The sequence below is a fragment of the Pongo pygmaeus genome, chromosome 1, assembly GCF_028885625.2.
Source record: "Pongo pygmaeus isolate AG05252 chromosome 1, NHGRI_mPonPyg2-v2.0_pri, whole genome shotgun sequence".
Classification (NCBI taxonomy): Eukaryota; Metazoa; Chordata; class Mammalia; order Primates; family Hominidae; genus Pongo; species Pongo pygmaeus.
The window spans coordinates 193,078,561-193,105,238 of NC_072373.2; the positions used below are offsets into that span (position 1 = coordinate 193,078,561).

A 26,678-nucleotide genomic window follows, 5' to 3' on the forward strand; every position below is an offset into this window, starting at 1 on the left:
CTACCCACCATCCCTGTTCCCCGGCCATCGGGACACTCTAGGGGTCATTACATCCATTCTCCTGTCATTGTAAACGACCCTGTGCCCTTAATTCAATAGTCAGGGCTCCCCCCTTCTCTCTTAAGAGGGAGATTCCACAGCCTGTCTTGATTACTCACCCCCACTACACACACACACAATCAGTACATCTTTTCTGCTCTAGCTTAACTCCCACTAACTACAGTTTTAGCCCATTTTCCTTTCCCAATCTGAAGTGAAGCTAGAGAACAGCTTTTGCCACTCTAAGAAGTGAGTCTCCTTCCCTCCCTTCTTCAGGCTTGACTTCAACGTCATCTGGGTCACTGCAGGTGTCTGTAGCCTTTCAAGACTCATTCCACAAACATTTATGGGGTTCCCACCGTTAACCAGGAGTTTGTAGCCTTCATTTCATTGACCCCTCAGAACAGATGAAACCTTGCGATTCAGAGAGGTTCAGTAACCTAGGCATGACCACACAGCTGGTAGGTGATAGAGCCAGACATGAATCTAAGTGTTATTCTATGATCCCCCTCTACCAGCTGCCTCTGGAGGTGTCCTCACCTCAGTGCCCAGGATCTGATAGCCTTGGTATTTCTTCTGAGCTGGGAAGATGCACAGAAGATTTGACCCTGAAGGGGGAGAGGGTGTGGTCAGGACCACCAGGCTCTGTTGAGCCTGTTCCTTGTCACTTTCCAGGTTCCTGATGGGGAAACTGGGGTTTTCATGAGGGTCTCTGGCCCCTTTCTGACCCCAAGATGAGCGGAGTTGTTGGGGTTCTCTGGCTGCGTGGAATCCCCAGGGCGCGGGGTGGGGCAGGGGACAAAAGCAGAAGGTCTGCCCCAGGGTCGCGGGGACTTGTCCCTCCGCCAGCCCCGCTCTCGGAGCGCAGGGCGCCAGCTTCGGGCAAGGACGTGTGAACTCCCGGGCCGGCGCTCCAGTCCATTTTTTCTTGCGGATCCCCGGAAGGGGGGCCGGCTCGCGGGTGGGACTGCGAAGGGGGGGATTCCCTCCCTCGTGCTCGTAGCGGACTGGCCCCTCTCCGGGCTGGGAGCTCCGGCCGAGCGGAGGCGCGACGGAGAGCACTAGCGCAGGGCAGAGAGCCCGGAGCGACCGGCCAGAGTAGGGCATTCGCTCGGGTGCTGCAGAGAACGAGGGCAGCTCCGAGCCGCCCCGGAGGACCGATGCGCCGGGTGGGGCGCTGGCCCCTAGGGCGTGAGCCGTCCGCAGATTGAGCAACTTGGGAACGGGCGGGCGGAGCGCAGGCGAGCCGGGCGCCCAGGACAGTCCCGCAGCGGGCGGGTGAGCGGGCCGCGCCCTCGCCCCTCCTGGGCCTGCCCCCGTCGCGACTGGCAGCACGAAGGTGAGTCCCCTCGTAGCTGCCCCGTCCTCCTCCCCAGCGCCCCCTTCCCCGGGAGCTGGGGCGCGGCGGGCCCTCCCGTCGGGGCTGGTTCGAGCTGGGTGCGGGGGGTGGGGGGAGACAGATAAAGGAAGGGGAGTCTGATCGCTCTCCGGTCGGCGATCGGGAGAGGGCACCTCCTGCACCCCTTCCTGCAAGTCTGTCGCCCCCGTCGGCCCTCAATCCAGCAGGCAGCCTCCTCCCCTCGAACTCCCCTCCATCCCGCAGCCGCGGGTGATCGTCCGCACTCGCAGTCCTGAATTCCCCAAGTCCACCAGCCCTGTTTATACCCCGCCTCCAATCCAGAAGTTCTTGATCCTGGGGCTCATTGGCTCGGATTCCCCCAAGTCCCACGGTCTCTGGTGACCCCCACCCCAGTCCGCAGTCTGGGCCTGGGTTCGACGTGGCAGGCGGCATGCGCTGCGGCTCCCGGCCCCAGGTGCTCAGCGAAGTGGAGCGGCTCCCTGGCCCTCGGGGTCTGGCGCTCAGGAACCGATGGTATCGATTAGGTGGGGAGAGGTGGGGGCTATGTTCGCCCGGGACTCCCTGGAGGGCAGGGACAGACTTGGGGTGAGGGTGCTTGGGGGCAGGAGTTTTCTTGTGAAACTGGCCTCTCAGACGTGGACAGCTCTCTTGGCTCTTGAGGGCCAGCCAGGGGAACCTCAGGTCCGCGTCTCCCTCGGCACCTGTTGGGGCCTCTGCGGGATGGTGGGGGAGGGAAGAAGAATGTGCGCGCTTGCGGGGGTGATGGAGGGGTGAAGAAGCCATCCTCCGCTGCCCTTGCTTTTGGGGGCGGGGGCACGGCCCCAGCACCTGGCTTGGCTCCGACAGACAGGCTAATCCCGACAGGTCGGACAGGCACATACTTGGTCCCGCCCCCCGCCCGCAATTCTTCTGCCCCCGCCTGCCAGCCTGCTGGGCGGCCAAAACTCTCCAGCCTGTAGCCGGGCCCGGGGAGGGCTAATGTGAAATTATCTGGATAGTTTACATTTTTGGGTCTGTATCGGGCCCCTGATGGAGTACCACTTTATTCTGACGGAGTTGCAGGCAAGAAGGTGAAAGTGATTCCAGCCCCCTCCCGGGGCTGAGTTTCTGCCCTCAGCTCCACCTCCAGCTGTGTCCCCTTCCCCAACCTGTGTCCTCCCCTCCGAGGCCTGTGTGGCCTCTCGCTTTGGTCTCCCTTCTCAGCTCTGCCTCTGCCCCCAGCCCCGTCCCCACTTTGCAGGTCCACTCCCCAAGCTGGGTTGTGCCCCACACTCGGCAGCTCCCAGCAGGTTGCCCCGCCCTCCCCACACCCAGTCCTGGGTAGCAAACCCAAGGGCTGGTCCCTAACTAGGTCTGTAACCCCTGGGACCCTTAAACACTCAGGGCCAGGTCTCTCCCCCTGTAAAATGGAAATAATTCTACCTTCCTCCTTCCATTGTGAGGAGTAAACGAAGACCTGGCACATGGCAGGTGGAGGGAGGCATCTAACAAATGTGAACCCCTCACCCCCACAGTGGCAGAGAGAAATGCCCTTTCATACCCCCACCAATAACCTGAGGCACTGTCAGCAGTCCCCATTCTATCTGTGTAGAGCGAGCCTCAAAAACATAAACTGCCAGTGCCATATAGCCCATGGCTCAAAGGAAATCAGACAGAGGACTCTAAGAGAAATGAGGTAGCTTGCTTAAAAGGGAGTCGTCAGCTCCTATCTCCCCTCTCAGCCCTAGTCCATGCTGTCCGTGTCTGCAAGAGTGCATGCCTGTGTGTGCGCATATGGGGTCAGGGACTAGATGCAGGAATGTGGAGCCACTGAGGCAGGGACCTGTGGCCCTCTGGGGCTTGGTGCTGCAGGGTTCCTAGTTCAAGACCTGTCCAGCATTTCAAATCAGATTTCATATAAGATCCTGGATTTTCCACTCCTCTTTTAGAAAATCAGAAGATCTTTCAACAATCAGTCAGAGCTGAACAGCATATGCTCCCTTTAGATGGGGCATTTACCCTCCAGTTTACCCCCTCCACATCCAGCTTTAATCATATATGTCATTTGTACCCCCTGGTATAGAGGAACTCTTAGCCCCTTTACAGGGTTGATTCTACATGTATCTTTTCAAAAAGTGCTTGCAACTCTTCCCATCCCAGAGGTGAGGGAGGCCAGTGTCACTTGCTTCAGTGAAATTTACATCTGGATCCTCCTTATGATTTTCCAGCTGAGATTGTGGTTTCCTGGTGATTCAGGTGGGAGTGGGCCAGAAGATCACCGCTGGCAAGGACTGGGTGAGTGTGGCAGGGGTCAAGCTGAAAACTAGGATCTGGGAGGATTGAGATGGAATTTAGAGGGAGAGGAGAGGGAGGAAAAAGAAGGGAGCTAACATTTGCTGAGCACTCACCCTCAATTGCCAGGCCCCATGACAGGTAGGCACAAGGAATGCAGAGATGCATAGGGGACCTTTTGTGCCCCCAAAACCCCAAGGATATTGATCACGTAGTGAGTCCAAAGTCTTTCAGATCCAGGGTTAACACCAAGTTTGTCTAATGCAGTGTTTGTCAACTGTAAGGACTCATGGAACAGATCTACCAGGGATTCTCAGACCTTAGTTTGAGAAATGCTGCAATTAAAGGCAAATCCTATCACTTTGAGTGATTGCTTTGGTGTCAAGACAATCAACCATAAAGATAAATGCAAATATGGAAATTGCATAACAGTACTCAGTATTAAGGTTAGTATCCAGATGATACAGAACATGTTCGTATTGCCTTTTGAATGATCATTAGAATGTAGACACAAAGTGAAGCTTTGGTCATAACAAATACAGCAAATATTATTGAGTCATCACTATGTGCCCAGCACCATTCTAAGCAGTTTTATGTATTAACTCATTTAAGTAATAAACAACAATAACCTTCTTGCAGATAAGAAGACAGGCTCAGACCAGCTAAGCAAGGTCACACAGCTAATAAGCAGCAGAACCAATATTCAAAGCCAGGCAGTCTGACTCTGAAGTTTATGCCCACGACTGTCATGCTTTACAGCCAGCCTCTGAGACTACACACTTGGGCCAGAAGACCCCAGTTTGATAAACTCAACTGGACATCTATCATTTGTGGGTGATAGAAGTGTGCAGTGGGGGCTGGGGAGGATAGAAAGTCTTTGGTAAATCAGGCAGGGAGTACTGGAGGGGCGTGCAGGGGTTGGCAGCTGACGGGCATTTGGGGGTGGCTGGGGGCATCTCCACTGGCTCCGGCCACAGCACCAGGTGGGATCCATCAGCCTCATGTAAACACTTCTCACAGGCAGCTTAACCACTTGAGTGTGTCTGGCCTTCAAAGCCAGCGGGAGAGGCCAAGGAGGGAGGTACTGAACTCCCTTAGGGGATAATGATTTATCTCCTGTGCAGGTGGGCTCTGCTGGGGCCTCTTTGAGAAGTGAGGGGGTGGACTGGCACTGAAGAGCCTAGAGGGGAAAGGATTAGGACAGGGGGTGGGAGGGGCACCTCCACTCCAGCACCTCAGATTTCTCATTCCTGAGCCTGAACTCTCTGACTCTCAGCTAGCCTGTGACATAGTCATGCTTGTCCCCATTTTATAGATGTGAAACAGGTTCAGTGAGGCTACATGACTTGTTCAAAGGCATCTAGCCACTGGAGCGGAAGGTGATGGCTCCCTGGCATCTACAGAGACTCTGTGCTATTGACCTGCACGCTCTGTTGTGGTGTGGGTGTGTGTGTGGCGGGGGGAGTGTGGGGTGTGCGTGGGCAGGCCGCTGCTGTGAAAGAACCTTGGGAGCATCAGAGCATGTGTGTGATCCCGTGACGGGGAAGCAGGGTTTTCACTCTCGCTCCCAGGTTGGGCTCAGATGTCCAACTTCCCAGACACATCTGATCAGGGGAGGGACCAGCTCCCCTGCCCCCATCACCCCAGCCGGCCAGCGGGTCCAGAGACCTGGCTCTCGCTGGGCTGGGGGATTATCCCCATTCTCTGTGTCTCTGGCCAGGGCAGGCATTGCTGCCTCTTTTATCCTCTCACAAAGGCCAGGCCCGCCAGGCCTGCTGTGTCAGAGTTTCTGTGGCCGGGGGAAGCCTTACTTCCTTTTCTCCCGCCAAGCCCAGAGGGCCTAGCAGAGTCTGCCAGCTTACCGGGGGCCACTGCTTTAGCTCCAGGACAGGTGAAAGGCACATGGGTGACTCAGCCCTAGGAAGAAAAGGCTGAGGGGTCACTCATTCAAGGACAGAGAGAGAGAGCTCCTCTTCAAGAGACAGGATACTACTGCAGCATGAGGTCTGCAGGGTAGACTTAAGGAAGGACTTCCAGTTAGAGCTGGACAACATGAAGCAGGGGTGGGACCAGCTGGCTCCCGTTATTGAGAAATCATCAGTGATCCACAAGTTTGGTTTGAATGTTCGCCATATTCTGGCTACACAGGTTGCCGGCTCCGGTCCCAGGTTAGGGAATTCTGTAAGACAGGAAAAGGAGCAGATTTCTTCTGGAAAGGTGCTAGGTAGGTAACTTGTAACGTCCAAACATTTTGAGCTCCCAGTCTTCTGAGTAGGGCAGGAGGCATAGGTGGGAGTGTTCATGGTACTACAGAATTAACCCTTCTTTCTCCTTCCCGGACAGGTCGGTTTTTGGAGTAGTCCCTGCTGACGTGACAAAAAGATCTCTCATGTGATATTCCGAGGTACCTTTGAGGAAGTCTGTCTTTGAGGACCTCCCTTTGAGCTGATGGAGAACTGGGCTCCCCACACCCTCTCTGTCCCCAGCTGAGATTATGGTGGATTTGGGCTACGGCCCAGGCCTGGGCCTCCTGCTGCTGACCCAGCCCCAGAGGTGTTAGCAAGAGCCGTGTGCTACCCACCCTCCCCGAGACCACCCCTCCGACCAGGGGCCTGGAGCTGGCGCGTGACTATGCGGCTTGGGCTGTGTGTGGTGGCCCTGGTTCTGAGCTGGACGCACCTCACCATCAGCAGCCGGGGGATCAAGGGGAAAAGGCAGAGGCGGAGTGAGTAATGGAGCATGGTGGGCCACAGCTGGCCTTGGGAATGGGAGGGGGCCACCCGGGAACTAGGGGTCTTCAGGAGTTTTATTCCATGATGACCCTTGCAGAGTTCCACTCTGTCTACTATAGCTTTGTAGATTACTCAGTAGATGATCCTGTTTGTGGATTATTCAATTGGTGGATTAATTTCCTGAGATTACCCACTCTGTAGATGACTCACTTTGTCTGTTTTCCCCTTTGTAGACTCTGCTTTCTAGATTAACCCCTCTCTTGTGAGGATCCAGTTTGTGGATTACGCCTTTGTGGATTATGTGCTTTGACATAACACCAGCTTTGTGTGGTATCCATGGAGATGCTTCCCCAAACCCCCTGCCCTGGGGCTCCTTTTTTGGCTAAAGTGCAGCCATCAACCCTTTTGGATTAGGAGCTCTGCACAGCTTAGCACTGGGTAACAGGGCTTCCCCTGCCCAGATCATAGGGCAGGAACAGTGGAGTAAGGAGGGTCAGGAGACTGTCCACTGCTGTGGCTTTTAAACCATGCCCAGTGGGATTCAGGGAGCTACAGTGGCATCGAAGGAGAGACAAGCAGGCAGGGGTCTGGCCCGACCACACTTCAAACCAGAGCAGTCTCAATTTTCCCTGCTTTTGGTAATGAGCGTCCACATAAGATGTCATTGGAAGAGAGGGTTCTCATAGCTTTAAAAGAAAACCAAAATCCTATCATTGTACAGATGCTAAGAAAGGGGAAGAAACAGGTCTAAGGAGATACAGTTGATGTTGGAACCCAGGTCTCCTAATGCCTGTGGGCCCAGTCTTCTTGAAAGCCGAATTTGATGGAGGTCAAGGGTAATCTGTCCCTAGCCCCTTGATAGGCACTCTTCAACCTCTGCTTAAGGTCTCCAGTGATGGGGTCCCAGTGCTGTAGGGGTGGCCACTGTGTGTGAGGGGCCCACACGAGGGAGAAGGTGGGGGACTCCAGAGTCCCAAGTCCTCATCTGTCTTTTGACATCCGGCATCAGAAGATGCCACGCCCACAGGCAGGAGGTCTTCCTGAAGTCTAGGCCAGCTCCCTCTTGCTTCATGTTTCCCTGCAGACGGAGGCCCCCCAGTGAAGGATGAAAAGCAGTGGGGTTTTGCTGGGGCTCCACGGGAGCAGCCAAGGCCAGGACTCAGCCCAGGGAGAGAAGCTCAGAGAATTGGTGAAGCTGAAAATCCCTGGCTTAACAAACAATTAGAGACGGTTAGGTTTAATCAGCAGCAAGGCCTTGATTTTCCTCCCTTCTCATCTGTTGTGGCCAGTATTTTGGACTCCATGGGCCAGATGCGGTTTAGCGGTTTATAATCAGTCTCCTCTATTTCCGAAATGAGAGAGAGAGAGAGAGACAGAGAGAGAGAGAATGGGAGGAACCATTCACATTCATGCGATGTGCACATGTGCTTAACGCTGACCCTCACCCATGCAGAGCCTCATGCCCGGCTAAACCAGAGGTCACGGGACCTGAGTTCAAGTCTGTTGTATTAAAAAGGAAAGGAAGTACTAGACTTGGCATCAGAAAGGGCCTGGTCCTAGCGATGGTGAATCTCTTGCAGCAATTTTGACATGCTTGCTCGCTTTTCATATGGCCACATCTAACAGCCGTGGCAGCACATGAGCCAGTTTTTATTACCAAGTGATGTGAGTAACAGACATCCTTGATGGTAAGAGGCAAGGGTGGGGAGAGGTGTGGAGACAGGCTCAGGGGTGCAGGGAGGGATGAAGGTTGTGCTGTTTGTCAATACTTGTTATGTAATAGCCATAGTCATTGCAATCAGGAAGCTGAAATGTAAGTATAGGAGGATAGTAAGGCTTACATGAGATAATAGGTATACATATATAGTTTTGTTTTGTTTTGAGATGGAGTCTCGCTCTGTCACCCAGGCTGGAGTGCCGTGGCACGATCTTGGCTCACTGCAACCTCTACCTCCTGGGTTCAAGCAATTCTCCTGCCTCAGCCTCCCAAGTAGCTGGGATTACAGGCATCTGTCACCATGCCTGGCTAATTTTTGTATTTTTAGTAGAGACAAAGTTTTGTCATGTTGGCCAGGCTGGTCTCGAACTCTTGACCTCAGGTGATCCATCCACCTCAATAGGTATATATTTTTAACACCTTTGTAAAACATCAAGTTCTGTGTAGACTCTGGGTGCAAATCATTGTTACATAAACAATGTGTAGACCATTTTGCCTTAGGGATTCTGGGGGAGTAGGGAAGGGAAGAAGGAAGACCAAGACACCTGTGTGTGCCTGGCCTCTCGGCAAGACAAGCGTGGAAGGGCACTGGGTGGACCTCGGGGCAGGGGTAGGTGTGCTGTGTATAAGCCTCAGGGTTGTTGACTCTGGCTGACAGCCCCCGGCTGCCGGGTAGGAGGGCCACCAGAAGCCACTCAATCTAAATCTCATTCTGAGCTATTATACACCAGTTTTGAAGCCATGTCTGATTTCGGAGTCTGAGTGATGGTCTGCCTGCATGGAGCGAGAAAAGTTGAGCAAAGAACTTCTCTTTAGCTGTGAGTGGTGAAGTCCCCTTGAAGTTCCCCTCCTCCATTCACTGAGGACCCTGCCCCTCCCTGAACTCCTGTTCACTAAGCCCCTTGTCTTCTTGCTAGCCCTCCCCCCTGATCTGGGGTCCCTGCACCTTCCTGAGCCCTCATTCCCACTCATCCCTCGCACTGAGTAATGCTCCTTCCTGAGCCCCTTCTCCTTTCTGATTCTTGGGCCCCCTCCCTCAGTCCTGCCTCCCAGGAAGCCTTCATTCCTTCATTGAGCCCTGACTTCTCCAGAAGCCAGGAGCCCCCTTTGTGCCTCTTCTCACTGCCCCATCCTCCATCTGGAGCCTCTACCCCTGCTGCACTGACAGCCTTACAGTCCCTCATCCCTCACTGAATCCCCGTTCCTTCCTTGGGTCATTCTGCAAATGTTCATCGAGATCCTGCAAGCTGGCCCTGATCGCAGAGATGAATCTCGAGGAGCCCGCAAGCAAGTTGGGGAAGAAAGAATGTCAATCCAGTTCGGGAATGCTGCACAGGAGAAAACCCGAGGGCATGGAGAGCCCCGGGGAGTTGGGAGGAGGCATAGAGTGTTCCTTTAGGAAGTGGGGTGCAGCTAGGAGTAGCTGGGGAAATGAATTATCAAGGGGGTTCTGGGGAGCCCTAGGATTTCCACTGGAGAAGCTGTGCTCATATCTTTTCTGTTGGAAAGAAGTGTTCTGCTGCTAAACAAGCCATCCAGAACCTACTGGGATAGAGCAAGGAAGCTGTCTGGGGCTGAGGGGAGGGTCCGGGGAGAAGATGCTGCAGGGTAGAGGTTGGGTTATTAAGCTCTTCTCACCTGCCAGACTGAGGAGTTTGGACTTGGCCTGACTCCAGCTACAGTGGGTGAGGAGCCACTGAGGCTTTCATCAAGGAGCCCAGAGCCCAGCTGCATAGAGGGTGGGGGAGGTAGCTTGAGGTGGGAAGCAAACAGCCCAGGTAAGAAAAAGCGAGGATCTAAACTAAGCTCATAGTTGAGCTAAAGAATCCTGGGTCTGGCTCGGCATGGTGGCTCATGCCTGTAATCCCAGCACTTTGGGAGGCTGAGGCGGGTGGATCACCTGAGGTCAGGAGTTCAAGACCAGCCTGCCCAACATGGCGAAAGCTTGTCTCTACTAAAAATACAAAAATTAGCCAGGAGTGGTGATGTGCACCTGTAGTCCTGGCTACTCGGGAGGCTGAGGCAGGAGAATCGCTTGAACCTGGGAGGTGGAGGTTGCAGTGAACTGAGATTGTGCCACTACACTCCAGCTTGGGTGACAGAGCAAGACTCTGTTTCAAAAAAAAAAAAGAATCCTGGGCCTACCAGCGGGACATGCCCAGGGCTTGCTGAATGTGCAGGTCCCAGGAAGCCACAGGGATAGATCCACCTCCTGGGACAGCGTGTGGCCTGAGAGGGGCCCTGGCCTACTCACTTCCTCAGTCTCCTGGCTGAGGCCCCGCTACCTATCCTCCTACCCTCGCCAACTGAACTCAGGTCTCTCTTACCAAACCCATTTCCTCCAAGACTAGATTCCACCCCAAAACCAAGATTATCACTCTCTGGGTCACGGTGAGTTCTCTCCACCCACCACTGTCCCTAACCCATCCCACCTGAGTCCCTCATCCGTATTCCATCCTGGTCCCTCCACTGTAGTGAATCTTCATTAAGATCCATCCATACACCACCCCTCATCTCAAGCCTCTGTCTCATTCACCATATCCTCAACCTTATACCCTTGTGGAGCCTTATCCTTTACTGAGCTCCCATTCAGAAATGATGGGCTCTGCCTGCCAAAGCTCTTTCTAGTGAGAGAAAAAGACATGTTAGCAGATAATAACAATATAAGTGACGTTCACCATGACAGATTCAAGTACTAGGGGTGTGGGAACACAGAGAAATACTCCATTGAGACTTTGCAGGGAGGTGAGATCAGGAAGACTTCCTGGAGGAGGTGACTTTAGTTCTGAGGCTTGAGGGAGTTGGTCAGGCTCAAGAGGAGGTGGAGAGTGTTCTGGGCAGAAGGACCAACTTGAACAAAAGCACACAGGTGTGAGATAGTGCGACGTGTCCAGAGAAACAAAAATGGTTTGATATTGCTTAGGAGTGGTGCTGAGAGGTAAGGTGGATGGGATGGGCCCACAAAAGCTTTTAAGGTCAGGCAAAGAGCTGGGTCTTAGTTCTGTAGGTGATAGGGAGCTATTGATAGATAATAGGATGGGGTGTAAAACCATCAGATTTTTAGTGTAAGAAAGATTCCTGGGGATGAAGAAATTGGGAACTGGAAGAAGTGAAGCCCCTAGAGGGGAGGGGCAGCGATCCAGAACCACTCTTCAAGGGGTGTGGGGCTGAGCTGCCCTGGAGCAGTGCCTCATCATAGCCACAGCAACTTAAAAGGGCTTTGCGTAGGATGAAGGAGACTAGGAGAGTGGGAATTGAGGGCACAGCCTTGCTCTGCTAGCTCAGCAAAGTGGGCTGGAGAGCAGGGTGCTTGGGAGCTGAGGGAGGTGGGGTTGGGGGGGATGGTGGTTGGTGGGGAGGGCAGAGCTGGGGGTGCTGAAGAAGCCAGGAAGGAGGCTCCCTCCCCCGCAAGCACCCCTCGTCCTCGCCACTTGCTTGCCCTGCAAGCAACTTACAGCCCTTACAGCCCTTACAGCCACTTACAGCCCTGCAAGGCCACTTGCCCTGCACACCCCCCATAACAGACAGCAGAAGGAGGGAAATTTCTTGCCTTTGTTCCTTCTTTTCTTTTAGAGAGAGGGTCTTGATCTCACTATGTTGCCCAGGCTGGTCTCAAACTCCTGGGCTCAAGATATCCTCCTCCCTCAGCCTCCTGAGTAGTTAGGACTACAGCGTGTGCCACTGTGCCCAGCTAGAGGAGAGCTTTCTAAACTACCAACCCAACGATGCCCTTCCATTGGTCGCTTTCTTCACCAAGAGAATATATAAAGCTCAGCCGGACTTGGTGGCTCACGCCTGTAATCCCAGCACTTTGGGAGGCCGAGACGGGCAGATCACGAGGTCAGGAGTTTGAGACCAGCCTGGCCAACATGGTGAAACCCCATCTCTACTAAAGATACAAAAAATCAGCTGGGCGTGGTGGTGCATGCCTGTAATCCCAGCTACTCGGGAGGCTGAGGCAGGAGAATCGCTTGAACCCAGGAAGCAGAGGTTGCAGTGAGCCAAGATCGCGCCTTTGCACTCTAGCCTAGCCAACAGGGTGAGACTCCATTTCAAAAAAAAAAAAAAAAAAAAGAGAGAGAGAGAATATATAAAGCTCTATGTTCTTTTTTTTTTTTTCTTTTGAGGTGGGGTCTTGCTATGTTGCCCAAGCTGGTCTGCAACTCCTAGGCTCAAGTGATCCTGCCTCAGCCTCCCAAGTAGCTGGAATTACAGGCACATGCTATATAAAGCCCTATTTTCCATGCCATGGTCGATCCAGGATATTCAGTGCCTTGGAGGCTTTGCACTGGCTGTTCCTCCTGTGTGGAACGCCCTCCTCCCCTAGGCTTCTGGGTCAGGGAGTGCCCTCTGCTTCTCTACATCCAGATGTGTAACCAGCCCTGCCTCCCTCGTCCCAGTGGGCCTTTGTGGCTATACCTCCATGTTCCGGCTCCTAATAGCCCTAAGCACCTGTGAGGTGTGCAGTAAATATCTGTGAAATAAATGAGCCTTTGTTTTCCTCCTCTGAATCATTATGCATTTCCCCCAAATATGAACCGTCTTCCTTGGACCCTTCCTTCAAGGGCACATTCTCATTGTCGAGCCCCCTCTCCTGTCCCCCCATCCCCTCACTGCCTCTCTGAGCTGAGAACATCCTGTGCTTCCTGTCCCCCTTGATAAACATCCCTTTCCTTATTGAACTGACTCCACCTGTCAACTGAGCCCCCATTCCTCTTCTGAGCCCCCAAATCCTCATGGAGCTCAGCTCCCTGACCCCCTGGTCCCTCCTCCTAACCAAGGCCAGGCTCGGCATCTGAGCCCTGTATCTTCATGCTCCTATTTCCTCGTGTCCTTGGGTCTCTACTCCATCAATGTCCCCTGCCTCTGAGTCTTGTAATCATATTCCCCACCTCCAGCCGTGCTCTCCCGTTCTCTGTCTGTGATCTCTGATTTTCTGTTACCCTCCTGGCTTTATCTCCACTCCTTCCCTTCCACTCACTCCAAAGCCCACTGTGGTTCGGCTCTCATCTCCACCTCTCCACCAGAACTGCCCTTCTCAAGGTCACCTAATCAATGATCACTGAGAGTCAAGTCTTGTAGATTTGCTTCAGAGCTCACTGGTCTTGCTTCCTCCCAGCCCTGGTCCCTGAAGATCTCTCCCTTTTCAACCTGATTCCTGGCACCTCTGTCTCTCAGTCTCCTCCCAGCTCTCCAAGGATCCTTCTCCACTTCTTTCCCAAACCCCCCTTCCTCTTGCCTAGCTGTTGAATGCAGGTGTTGCCTGAGGCACCAACCAGGCTCTTCTGTTCCCACAGATCTATCAGGTTCTTTTTTTTTGAGTCAGGGTCTTGCCCTGTCATCCAGGCTGGAGTGCGGTGGCTCAATCATAGCTCACTGCAGCCTCGAAATCCTGGACTCAGTCAATCCTCCAGCCTCAGCTGGATTACAGGTATGAGCCGCCATGCCAGCCAACAGCCAACTTCTTGAAAGAGGGGGCGCTATTTCCTCTCTCTACTTCCTGACCTTCCTTTCACTGCTGAACAACTGCCTCCTGCTGTCCACCCCACCACCCCACTGAAACTGCACTTACCAGGTCGCCACCACCCGGTTGGGCTCACATGACATCTCAGAAGCAATTGTCGTGTTGATGCCTCCCTCTTCTGAGTGTACTCTTCTCTGGGCTCCCATGATGCTATATACTTCTCAGTGTCCCCTGCCTGTCTGTTGGCTCCTCCTCTGCCTCTGAGTGGACTAAAGACTTTTCCGTCCTTCTCTTCAATGTCCAGTTCCTCTTCTCACTCTCCAGACCCACTCTTCTTGCCATCTCATGGACTGGCATGCCTTTGATGACTGTTCGATGTTAAGAACTCCACCTCTTCTTAGCCAAGCATGGTGGCATGTGACTGTAGTCGTAGCTACTAGGGAGGCTGAAGCAGGAGGATCACTTGAGCCCAGGAGTTTGGAGCTTCAATGAGCTGCGTTTGTGACACTGCAATCCAGCCTGGGCAACACAGTGAGATCTCATCTCTTAAGAAAAAAAAAAAAAACTCTTAAAAAAAAAAAAAAAAGAAAAAAGAAAAAAAGAACTCAGCGTCTCAATCTCCAGCCAAAATAGTTCTCTTGAGTTCCAGACCCACGTGTTCAATTGCCTAATAGACATCATTCCCTGGATGTTCCACAGGAACCGCAAACTCAACATGTCTAATACTTAGCTGCTCATCATTTTCCCACCCAAACCCCCTCCTCCTTCTGTGGTCCCTCTCCCGGGGAAGGGCTGTTACACAAGCCCAGCATCTCGAGGTCACCTTGCCCCTGCCCCTCACACCCTCTTGTTGAATGCATCGCCCTGTCTTGTTGACCCTGCCGCCTGACCATCTCACGTGTGTCTACTCCCTCCCCTCTCCTTGTCTCAGCCCAGCTCTCCTGGACTGGAGTTCTAGCCTGGGAGTCTTCCTGTCTCCACTCTTGCCCTCGGAAAATCCATTCTCCACTCTACGGAGTGATCTTTCTAAAATAGAATCCTGACTGTGTCTCCTGTTGTAAACCTCCCACTGATTCCTTCTGACCTTCAGGATAGGGTGTGAACTCCTTCATCCAGGCTTAAGACCCTTCCTCATCCAGCCCCTGCTTCCCTCTCCAGCTTCCTGCCTCATCACTCGCTCCAAGCTTCCGCCATGCTGACCTGATTCCAGATTCCCTTCTCCGGGTGTGCCACACTTTCTCTGCAGTGCCATTGATGGCGCTGAAGAAAAATGCACACAGGGACTTGTTGCTAGTGGAATGGAAGGTGGGCAGCAGATCTGAAAGGGCGCCTTTCGCAAACCTGTTCTTAACACAGGTGATAATGGAGGAATAAATGAGTATGGCGGCATCGCTTGAAAGGGCTGCAAATGGGATGCCGGGATCACTGCCGTTACTGAAACTAAGGCAGAAACCTAGAGGGCGCATTCATGTCAACAATGAATTAAATCAAAACAGTGAGTCATAGACAATTTAATATCTTTGAAGTGGAAGAGGTGCCTAAAATCTATAATGATTCGTGAATTTGTAACACAGCTGAATAAAGACCCAGAATAGAAAAATAATCCGAAGGACTCCCTCATTTTGCCGCATTTGGAGTATTTTTGCTCATACAATGATTATACCAACAAGAACGATCGTGATTTTTATTTTTATCTTACATTATTATTACTATTATTTTGAGACAGAGTCTCGTTCACCACCTAGACGGGAGTGCAGAGGTGATCTTGGCTCGCTGCAGCCTCTGCCTCCCGGGTTCAAGCGATTCTTATGCCTCAGCCTCCTGAGTAGCTGGTATTACAGGTGCATGTCACCACGGCCAGCTAATTTTTGTATTTTTAGTAGAGATGGGGTTTCACCATATTGGCCAGGCTGGTCTTGAACTCCTCGCCTCAGCTTCCCAAAGTTCTGGGATTACAAGTGTGAGCCACCTTGGCCAGTCTATTATTATTTTTTGTAATAGAGACAGGGTCTCCCCATGTTGCCCAGGCTGGTCTTGAACTCCTGGGCTGCAGCGATCTGCCTGCCTCAGCCTCCCGAAGTGCTGGGATTACAGGCATGAGCCACCACACCCAGCCCATAAATTCCATTTTCCAAAAACATATAGTCTAACCACACTTTTAGTTTCCATGCCACCTCATATTGTCCTACCCTGGGCTCCCTATACTTTGTCTGCTCTGCCTGAAACACATACTGGCTGAGAAATTTTGTTCAAGTAATTTACCTTTCCATTCCCTCATCTAAAAAAATGTGCATAATAGGCCAAGAGGGGTGGCTCACGCCTGTAATCTCAGCACTTTGGGAGGCCCAGGCGGGTGGATCACCTGAGGTCAAGAGTTTGAGACCAGCCTGACCAACATGGTGAAACCCCATCTCTACTAAAAATACAAAAAATTAGCCAGGCATGGTGGCAGGTGCCTGTAATCCCAGCTACTCGGGAGGCTGAGGCAGGAGAATCGCTTGAACCTGGGAGGCGGAGATTGCAGTGAGCCGAGATTGCGCCACTGCACTCCAGCCTGGGTGACTGAGTGAGACTGTCTCAAAAGGAAAAAAAAAAAGGATAATATATTTAAAAAAAAAATAACAATAGTACCTAACTCATGGGTTGTTGTAAGGATTAAATGAGTTAATACTTGTCAAGCACTGAGAACATTGCCTGCCACAGAGTAAGTGCTCAACATTTAGTAACACACTGCCGCCATTGTGGTTATTACTGTGTTGTGACGGTTTGGTGTTCGTTATCATCTTCCTTCCTTCGGTTGCTCTCCTTCCTAACTCCTCCATGTTCTCCTGTTCTGAAACCAGGAATGATTCCTGCAGCATAGACTCACTCCAGCAGTCGTCCAGAGTGGACATCCTCATCTCCCCTTTTCAGGGAAGCACACAACATCCAGGATTTTGCCCAGCTTCCCAGACTGGGAATCTGGCTCCGGGTCCTGATGACTCTGAAGCCTGAGCTCTGGGTCCACTACCCTGCACCACCTCCTACCATCTCTATTCTGATTTTCCCAGCTCTCTGCCTTCTGCCTGTATCTGCAGCTCCTCTCTGCCTGGCTCTTTTTTTGTTTGTTTTGTCTTTTGAGACAGTCTTGCTCTTTCACTCAGGCTGGAGTGCAGTGGCACGATCTCAGCTCACTGCAGCCTCTGCCTCCCAGATTCAAGTGATTCTCCTGCCTCAGCCTCCTGAGTAGCTGGGATTACAGGTGCCCACCACCACATCCAGCTAATTTTGTGTACCTTTAGTACAGATGGAGTTTTGCCATGTCGGCCAGTCTGGTCTTGAACTCCTGACCTCAGGTGATCCACCCATCTCAGCCTCCCAAAGTGCTGGGATTCTAGGCGTGAGCTACTGCACCTGGCCGCTGCCTGGCTCTTGTTGCCCTTCTTGATCAAGTTCAAGTTCCTTAGCATGATACAAAGACAGGATACTTTACCTTTCACCACTCCACTCCCATTCCCATCTCCACCCCATGTAACTACTTTCCTTCCTCTCCTTCCCTCTCAACTCGCTTCTCTTGCCATGGGCTTCTTTTCATGTCTGGCCCCACAGCTCACCCACACCCCAGGCCAAACATCTGGGAATCACCCCAGGCTCCTTCCCACGCCTCTTTCCTCTCTGCCTGTTAGCCACGATGGCCTACTGGTTGCATTTCCTAAGCATCTCTCAAATCTGTCTTTTTTCCCTCTATCCCTGTGGAACATAATTTTAAGACTTTCTCACTTTTCTCACCTGGATGATCTAGTCAGCTTCCTCCCAAACAGTTCTTCCATCTCTGGTCTCCACCCTGGCTACCAGAGAAAATTTCCCAACATGTAAATTGGGCCAGGTCTCATCCCTGCTTGATATGTTCTAATGGCTCCCTGATGTCTAAACAGTCTGAGAAGGTCCCGAAACAAGTGTTCTGTGGCCAAAATGCTTGGGAAATGCAGTTCACTCTGTCCCCCCTCAGAGAGTCATTGTGCACAGGAAAGTAATAAAGCTTCCATTAGGCCTGCAGTAAAGAAATCTGTTGAGATTTGTTTGACCCACTGGTTCCTGGTCTTACATGACACAGTAGCCTTTCTCCACATTCTCCTATTCACAGTTGGGGGAATCAAGTTGTAAGGAATACTTTTTGGGAAATGCCATCTGGCAGGATCAAGTTCAAGTTCCTTAGCATGATATAAAGATAGAAAACCTTGTCTTTCGTCACTCCCCTCCCTTTCCCTTCTCCACCCCAAGTTATCTGCAATTCCGCCTTTCCCTAGTTTTACACCTCTGTGGTCCTGCTCCCTGAGTGCCCTTAATTCTACTTCCTAAAGGACAAATCTGTACAAATTATCTAAGACTTGGCCCCAGTGACACCTCCTTTGTGGCTTGTTTCCCTCCTTCTTTTGGGTCCACTATTGCTTGGCCTTGTGGCTGTCAGCATTCACCTATTTGTCGGTCTGTCTGCTCCACTGGAAGATCAGTTCCTCTACAGAGTGGCTTATATGCCTCTGTCCCCAGGGCTCACACTGTGCAAGGTCCATGGAAGGGCCTCCATGAGGATTAAACAAGTAAGTGAGATCAAAGATCTTGAGACTCAATGCTGGGATGGAAAACCATGAAGCCTCAAAAGATGGTTCTCTTTTTTTTTTTTTTTTTTTTTTTTTTGAGATGGAGTCTTGCTCTGTCATCCAGGCTGGAGTGCAATGGCACAATCTCAGCTCACTGCAACCTCCACCTCCCAGGTTCAAATGATTCTCCTGTCTCAGCCTCTCAAGTAGCTGGGATTACAGGCATGCACCACCATGCCTGGCTAATTTTTGTAATTTTAGTAGAGACAGGGTTTCACCATGTTGGCCAGGCTGGTCTCAAACTCCTGACCTCAGGTGATCCGCCCGCCTTGGCCTCCCAAAGTGCTGGGATTACAGGCGTGAGTCACCGCGCCCGACTTCAAAGGATGGTTCTGAGCCAGGATTTCTCAACCTCAGTGCCATTAACATTTTGGACCAAATGATTCTTTGCTGTGCCCGATGCATTGTAGGATGATTAGCAGCATCCCTGGTCTCTACCCACTTGATACCAGTAACAACCCCTTTCCCCAGGTGTGATCATCAAAAAGCTTTCTAGGCATTGTCAAATGCCCCCTGGGGAGCAAAATCATCCCTGGTTGAGACCCCTGTTCTAGGCATAGATTATTCCAGTTGTCTTTGTGTTTCTGGGTAGGTGGTCCTTTTCCGTTTCACTGTTTATCCCTCTTGCCCTTAACTTTCTCAGAAATTTAAGAAACCCTCCTTCTATACCTAAGGCTGACTATTTTGTGCTCTGGGGAGAGTGGATAAATTCCAGGAAGGCTGCAGCTTGGGTTGCTTCTCTGGGGAAGGTGGAGCCAGCCTAGAGAGTGAACTCATGTCGTGCCTGGAGCTAGGGAGGTACATGGGTCAGCATTTGTGCTAGCTCTCTGGAGAAAAGCTACGGGGAAGGTGTATAAAGCAACCTTGCAGAGAGCTGCCAGCCTGGCCGGTGCTTTCTGAGAAGCATATTCCTTCTGTGGAAGGAAATGTCCATCTACTCACTTCCCATCCTTGTCAGAATCTGGATAGGTGAGGTTCTCTCCACAGCCGCCTTCTCATGCCTGCTCCACCTTTGCAGTCAGTGCCGAGGGGAGCCAGGCCTGTGCCAAAGGCTGTGAGCTCTGCTCTGAAGTCAACGGCTGCCTGAAGTGCTCACCCAAGCTGTTCATCCTGCTGGAGAGGAACGATATCCGCCAGGTGGGCGTCTGCTTGCCGTCCTGCCCACCTGGATACTTCGACGCCCGCAACCCCGACATGAACAAGTGCATCAGTGAGTGTGGGCAGGGCTGTCGGGGGCAGGGGGCACTAGAAGCTCTGGACTGGTGGAGAGTGCTTTGAACCATTGGTGGCTGGCAAGAGGAGCAGAGGGGGCTCTGAGGAGAGGAGATGAGGCTCCGATTCAAGTATCCAGCTGCACACTTTCACCTTGGTGTGTAAATATCAGAACCCCGTCTCCTCCCTTCGCACCTGCCCCTACCTGTATTCCCAGAGGTCACCCTCCATGTCCCAACCTGTCACCCAAGCCACAGCCCTGAGTGCCAACCTCTCCCACCCCATCCACCCAATTGCCAGAGCCTGCCTGTCATCTCCTGTCTGTCCTCACTGCCACTGTCCTCCCCAGGCTCCCAGCACCTTGCTCCCGGATCATTGCAATAGCCTGTTCATCTGTCCTCCAGCCTTCATCTGGTTCCCTGAAACCCACCTTCTGCACTGCAGCCAGAAAGACGCTTCTGAGACACACACCCTACCCCATCACACTTCTGAGACACACAACCTATCTCATTACACTTCCGAGACACAGAACCTATCCCTATCCCATCACATTTCTGAGACATACAACCTATCCCATCACACTCTGCTTAAAAACCACTGTCAGCTCCACATGGGCTACAGGGGAATCCAAGCCCAGGCAGCCTGCTCTTCCACTCTCTTCTCTCCCTGGACTTCTGGCTCCTCATTTCCACACCAGCTATAGCTCCACGTGCTCCAAGGCACACGCTGCCATATCTCCATCCCTTCTCTGTAGATGCAGCTGTGGTGTGCTGGGGGACACGTGTGAACACACTCGAGGGACAATGCCAGTGCCCCCACCACCTGTTCAGTGCCTTGCCATTTAGAATGCATTTGCAGGTCTCCTATCAGTTGAGCCTCACAACAACACTGGGAGGGAAACAGGACACAATTGATGGTGCCCTTTTCAGGGCTGACAACATTGAGGCCCGGAGGGTAAATGACTGGTCCAAGACTAGACTGGGTTCTGAGCTCAACTCTGCTACTTCTTCATTGTGTGACCTTGAGCACATCTTAACCCCTCAATGCCTCATCTTTAAGAGTTTTTGCCCCCTAGGGTTGTTGTGAGACATGCATGTAAAGCCCTTAGTGTCTGGCACTCAATGAATGGTAGCTGCTATTGTTCTTATTTTTGTTCTTATTTGACTGGCAACCAAACCCAGGAATCAGAGCACCAGGGAGGGAAGGAAGGAGGGAAGGAGAGAGGTGAGGCTGAGATAAGCCTAGAGGATGGTGGGAGTTTGTGAGGACAGAGGTGGGACCCTGGGAGCTACCCTCTTGGTCGTCAAGGTCCTTAAGAGTCGGGAGCTCCTGGCTACGCCAGCTCCTAGGAAACTGGCAGCATGGGCTTCAGGTGGCAGAGCCTGGGAGGAAGTCAGCCCCGCCTGCACTCTGGGAAGGAGAGATTGTGAAAGACCCTGCCTGCTTCCAGCCAAGCCCTGGGAGACCCACCCTGCCCCCATTCCCCCAGAGGAGAGAACTGGCAGCAGGGAATCAGGGAGGGACCCAGGAGTCCTACCAAGGTGGTTCCTGGAACTCAGCCTTGCAGAGGCAGAGGAATTTGCCCTGGGATGGCTTCCCCCTCCTCCGTGCTGATTCTTTCTGCCAGGCAGGAGGAGAACCACAGTTTGGGACATTGTAGATGCCCAGCAATGAGGGAAGAAGAGATCACGCAGCCACTCTCTGGGGGGCCATTCTGTCCCTCAGTTCAACTCTGTTTAGGGTGGCCCTCTGGATGCTGTGAGATGCTGAAACACTCCTGTCCCACCACCACCAAGCCCAGAGGGCCCCACCTTCCTCTTCTGAAACTGCTCTCTTGAGCCTCACCTTGGGCTCCAGGGACTGAGACTGGGTTCATGTTCGAGTTGGCTGACGGTGGCAAGAGTCCCAGCCAGCCTTCAGGAACAATCGCTTCAGCTTCTTCCCTGGCCTGCCACTGCCCTTCCTTTCCCTTTCATCCCGAGATTCCTCTGCAGTAACTGCAGCTCTAGGCCAGGGTCCTGCCCTTCATGTAGGTGGGTGTGGATGGAAGGGAGGGTATTGGGGCTGGGGATGAGGGGAAACATTCCCACTAGGCTGGGCCGAAAGCCCCCAATCTGTCCTCTCCTCAGAATGCAAGATCGAGCACTGTGAGGCCTGCTTCAGCCATAACTTCTGCACCAAGTGTAAGGAGGGCTTGTACCTGCACAAGGGCCGCTGCTATCCAGCCTGTCCCGAGGGCTCCTCAGCTGCCAATGGCACCATGGAGTGCAGTAGTCCTGGTAAGCCATGGCAGGCACTGTGGGCAGAGGGTCCAGAACCCCAGAAGGAGGGGCCGGGTAAGGGTCTGCCCAGAGAGCGGGTGGGCTGGGGCACTGTGCAGGGAGAGCTTACCCTACCACTCCTTTCTGGGTCTCCAAGGACTTTTCTGCCCTCTGGACTAAAGATAACTGCAGCCTCAGGTCCAGGCAGAAGGAAGGTGGGAGGTGCTCCCCTGGGCTACTCTGGGCCAGGGGAGGAGACGTGATCCCCTCCTCCTTGTCCTTCTCTCCCTTCCTTTCTCTTCCTGCCAGCGCAATGTGAAATGAGTGAGTGGTCTCCATGGGGGCCCTGCTCCAAGAAGAAGAAGCTCTGTGGTTTCCGGAGGGGCTCCGAGGAGCGGACACGCAGGGTGCTACATGCCCCTGTGGGGGACCATGCTGCCTGCTCTGACACCAAGGAGACCCGGAGGTGCACAGTGAGGAGGGTGCCGTGTCCTGAGGGTGAGCTGCAGCCTCTGCCTCCTTGGGGTCAGGGCTCAGGCACCAGCCATGGCAGGTCCCACCACCTCTGCTTCCTGCCCATGGCTCAGGAAGAAGCTTCAGGGCAAGGCCAGATGGGGCACCCGCAACTCAAGACCTCATGCTGTCCAATCCAGATGCCATGTCCTGGCAGAGAACAGGGCCTCAGAACTCTACATGGTGGAAGCTGGAAGCTTCTGTGGTCAACATCCTTCCAGTTTCCCCACTTCTTCTGAGCTAGCGGATGTTCATACTAGAAGGCCCCTCAGAGGCTGGATGGGTGGGTGAAAAGGGGCACTAAGACCCAGAGAGGTGTAGTGATTCCATCAAAGTCACACAACCTGCAGTTGGCAAGGAGGTGGCTGCTGCTCTTGCCTGGCCCCAAAGGTAGCTGGTGGCGGATAGGGGATGGGGGCAGTCCTGCCTGTTGTGAGGGTTGCACTGAATACCTGGGAAGTGCTCTTGGTCCATTGGGATCCAAGGTTTGAGGAACCCATGAGGAAGAGGATGATGTCTTGTGTGCCTTGAGGGTTGGGGAGTGAAAGGGCTCTTGGGCTGCCTCCCATTACTCAAGCCTCAGGGTTCTGTGAAGCGGCTGTCGTCAGAGGAGGTCACGATGACCCAACTACCTAGAGGCAGCATCTCCAGCCTCCTCCCTGCCTCCCCTTCCGGCTTCCTCACACTCCCCTCCTACGGCCTGTGGCCATGCCCAGGGCCTCCCTGCACATCCTTTGTTGATTCTTCCTGCTGTTTGGTTGTTTCAGGGCAGAAGAGGAGGAAGGGAGGCCAGGGCCGGTGGGAGAATGCCAACAGGAACCTGGCCAGGAAGGAGAGCAAGGAGGCGGGCGCTGGCTCTCGAAGACGCAAGGGGCAGCAACAGCAGCAGCAGCAAGGGACGGTGGGGCCGCTCACATCTGCAGGGCCCGCCTAGGGACACTGTCCAGCCTCCAGGCCCATGCAGAAAGAGTTCAGTGCTGCTCTGTGTGATTCAAGCTTTCCTGAACTGGAACGTCGGGGGGGGAAAACGTACACACACACTCCAATCCATCCATGCATACATAGACACAAGACACACACGCTCAAACCCCTGTCCACATATACAACCATACATACTTGCACACATGTGTGTGCATGTACACACACACAGACACAGACACCACACACACACACACACATACACACACACACACACCTAAGGCCACCAGAAGACATTTCCATCCCTCGGGCCCAGCAGTACACACTTGGTTTCCGGAGCTCCCAGTGGACATGTCAGAGACAACACTTCCCAGCATCTGAGACCAAACTGCAGAGGGGAGCCTTCTGGAGAAGTTGCTGGGATTGGACCAGTCACTGTGGCAGATGGGAGCCAAGCTTCAGGACTGCTGGTGACCTGGGGAGAAACCTTCTTCCCACCCCGTTCAGCACTCCCAGCTGTGTGACTTTATCGTTGGAGAGTATTGTTACCCTTCCATGATACATATCAGGGTTAACCTGACTTTGAAAACTGCTTAAAGGTTTATTTCAAATTAAAACAAAAAAATCAATGACAGCAGTAGACACAGGCACCACATTACTTTGCAGGGTGTGAGGGTCTGGCGAGGTATGTGTGGGAGCAAGAAGGGACAGGGAATTTCAAGAGTCCCCAAATAGCCTGCTCAGTAGAGGGTCATGCAGAGAAGAAAGAAAAGTTAGGGGCTGCTCTGAGGGTGGTAAACAGGCTGTCTATATCCTTGTTACTCAGAGCATGGCCCGGCAGCAGTGTTGTCACAGGGCAGCTTGTTAGGAATGAGAATCTCAGATCTCATTCCAGACCTGGTGAGCCAGAGTCTGAATTTTAAGATTCCTGATGATTGGCATGTTATCCAAATGTGAGAAGTGCTGCTGTAATTCCCCTTAAAGGATGAGAGAAAGAGCCCCGGCCATCTTGCAGCAGGAGGGATTCTGGTCAGCTATAAAGGAGGACTTTCCATCTGGGAGAGGCAGAATCTATATACTGAAGGGCTAGTGGCACTGCCGGGGGAAGGGAGTGCGTAGGCTTCCAGTGATGGCTGGGGACAATCCTGCCCAAAGGCAGGGCAGTGGATGGAATAACTCCTTGTGGCATTCTGAAGTGTGTGCCAGGCTCTGGACTAGGTGCTAGGTTTCCAGGGAGGAGCCAAACACGGGCCTTGCTCTTGTGGAGCTTAGAGGTTGGTGGGGAAGAAGATAGGCATGCACCAAGGAATCATACAAACACATATATAACTACAAAAGGATGGTGCCAAGGGCAGGCGACCACTGGCATCTATGCATAGCTATGAAAGTGAATAAAACAGAATAAAAATAAAATACTTTCTCTCAGGGAGGTGTCTCAGAGGATGTGATATTTGATCCTAACTCTGAAGGATGGGTAGAAGGATTTTAGACAGACTGCTGCTGTCCAGTAGAAATATGTGAGCCACATATTTAATTCAACATTTTTGGGCTGGGTGCGGTGGCTCATGCCTGTAACCCTAGCACTTTGGGAGGCTGAGGTGGGCAGATCACGAGGTCAGGAGTTCTAGACCAGCCTGACCAACATGGTGAAACCCCGTCTCTACTAAAAATACAAAAATTAGCCGGGTGTGGTGGTGTGCACCTGTAATCCCAGCTACTCGGAGGCTGAGGCAGGAGAGTCACTTGAACCCGGGAGGCAGAGGTTGCAGTGAGCTGAGATCACACCACTGCACTCCAGCCTGGGCAAAACAGCGAGACTGTCTCAAAAAAAAAAAAAAAATGCCAGGCAGGGTGGCTCACGCCTGTAATCTCAACACTTTGGGAGGCAAAGACAGGAGGATCACTTGAGCCCAGGAGTTTGAGACCAGCCTAGTGTGTAAAAAAAAATTAGTAATAAAAAAAGAAAATGTTTTTCTAGTAGCCACAGTATAAAAGGAAGAAGAGGTGAAATTAATTTTAATTACATCTGTTATTTAACTATATATATGCTAAGTATTATCTTTTTTTTTTCCTCATAGAGGTGAGGTCTCACTATGTTGCCCAGTCTGGTCTTGAACTCCTGGGCTGAGTCGATCCTCTTGCCTCGGCTTCCCAAAGTGCTGGGATTATAGGTATGAGCCACTGCATCTGGCCCCAAAGTATTATCTTTTTAACATGCAATCAAAGTAAAAAAATTATTAGTGAGATCTTTTACATTTTTAAAACTAAGTGTTCAATGTTCCATGTGTATTTTTACACTCACGGCATATCTTAATTTGGATGCTAAATTTTCACCAGAAATACCTGATCTGTAATTACATTGCATAAAAACTGAAGTTGAAAAAGAAGATACACATACCCAAGTTGTTTTAAGAATACTTACCAGTTTTTCTGTAACTGAATGATGTATGTTTTTAAATTTTAAATTTAGCCAATTAAAATTAAATAACATTAGCAATTCTGTTCTTCAGTTGCACTAGCCATATTTCAAGTGCTCAATAACCACATGTGGCCAGCGGCTACCATGTTGGACAGCACAGTTCTACAGACACGCATATGCAATTGTCCTGTGACAGAAAATAGTTTGGCCAAGGAACTGAAAGAAAGCCAGTATAGCTGGAAGGTCTCGAGGGCAAATGAGTTCAGATGATTCTAGAAAGATTGCCTGGAGTTGGCCCTTTATTCTCAGAGCCAAAGGAGGCTGCTGAAGGGTTTTTAGCAGTAGGCCAAAACAAGCAGATTTGCATTTTGCAAAGATCATTTTGTCTGTAGTTTGAAAGACAGATTAGGGAGAGGTTGCTTAGGAGGCTGTTGCTGTCATCTAGGTGAGAGATGTTGGAGATTTGAACTAGGGTGGTGGCAGTGGAAATGGAGAGAAGTGAGGAAAATCAAAAGGTATTTGGGGCATAAAGTTGACAGAGTTTGGTGATGTGTTCGATGTGGAAGAGGAGAGAGATGGGGAGGAGTTATCAAGGACAAAATCTCTTTTTCTGACTCAAACACCCAGACAGATGACAGTGCTGTGTTCTGAGATGGGAAACCTGTGAGGAAGACCAGTTTGGGAGAAGAAGGAAGAACATAAATCTGGTTTCGACCACGTTGAGTTTGTAGTACCTCTGAGACATCCTGGTAAAGATGGTGAGCAGACATTGCTTAGACATAAACACAAGTTTAGTTGTACAGGCGGAGTTTGGGATGGAATGTAAACTGGTGTACAGAAGGCAATCGAGGCTGTGGGTTTGGAAGAGCTCAACTGAAAAGACAGCACTGGTTGAAGAGAGGAGTCTGGGCCCAGCTCTAATATAAAGGCCCTCTAAATATAAAGATCAGATCACAAAGGGTGAGTTAAAGAAGGAGCAGGCAAGAGGAAATCCAGGGGAATATTAGGTCCCAGAAGCTAGCAAGAAGGACGGAGAGATCAAGCAAAAGAGGACTGGAAAGTGACCATTGGACTCAGCAACGTGTGCCAACAGAAGCTTAGCAGCAGTGTTTGGGGAGGGTGATGGAAACAGACA

At 52.0% G+C, this 26,678-nt stretch overlaps 1 protein-coding gene across 1 annotated transcript; it reads left to right on the plus strand.

Moving 5' to 3' along the window:
• Positions 1-1,005: 1,005 nt before the first annotated feature.
• On the plus strand, positions 1,006-25,519 carry RSPO1 (R-spondin 1). The gene is made up of 7 exons (XM_054458072.2): positions 1,006-1,378; positions 3,607-3,673; positions 6,014-6,395; positions 19,239-19,430; positions 21,562-21,711; positions 22,003-22,191; positions 22,974-25,519. Exons 3-7 carry the CDS (start codon positions 6,302-6,304, stop codon positions 23,138-23,140), a joined length of 792 nt encoding a protein of 263 aa, XP_054314047.1. The 5' UTR covers positions 1,006-1,378; positions 3,607-3,673; positions 6,014-6,301; the 3' UTR covers positions 23,141-25,519.
• The last annotated feature ends 1,159 nt before the right edge of the window (positions 25,520-26,678 follow it).

Bases quoted from the DNA above. Each gene is read 5' to 3' on its own strand.
- RSPO1 (XM_054458072.2), top strand. From the start codon at position 6,302: ATGCGGCTTGGGCTGTGTGTGGTGGCCCTGGTTCTGAGCTGGACGCAC. The intron at 19,431-21,561 runs GTGAGTGTGGGC...TCCTCTCCTCAG, and splicing joins CGACATGAACAAGTGCATCA to AATGCAAGATCGAGCACTGT. The intron at 21,712-22,002 runs GTAAGCCATGGC...TCTTCCTGCCAG, and splicing joins CATGGAGTGCAGTAGTCCTG to CGCAATGTGAAATGAGTGAG.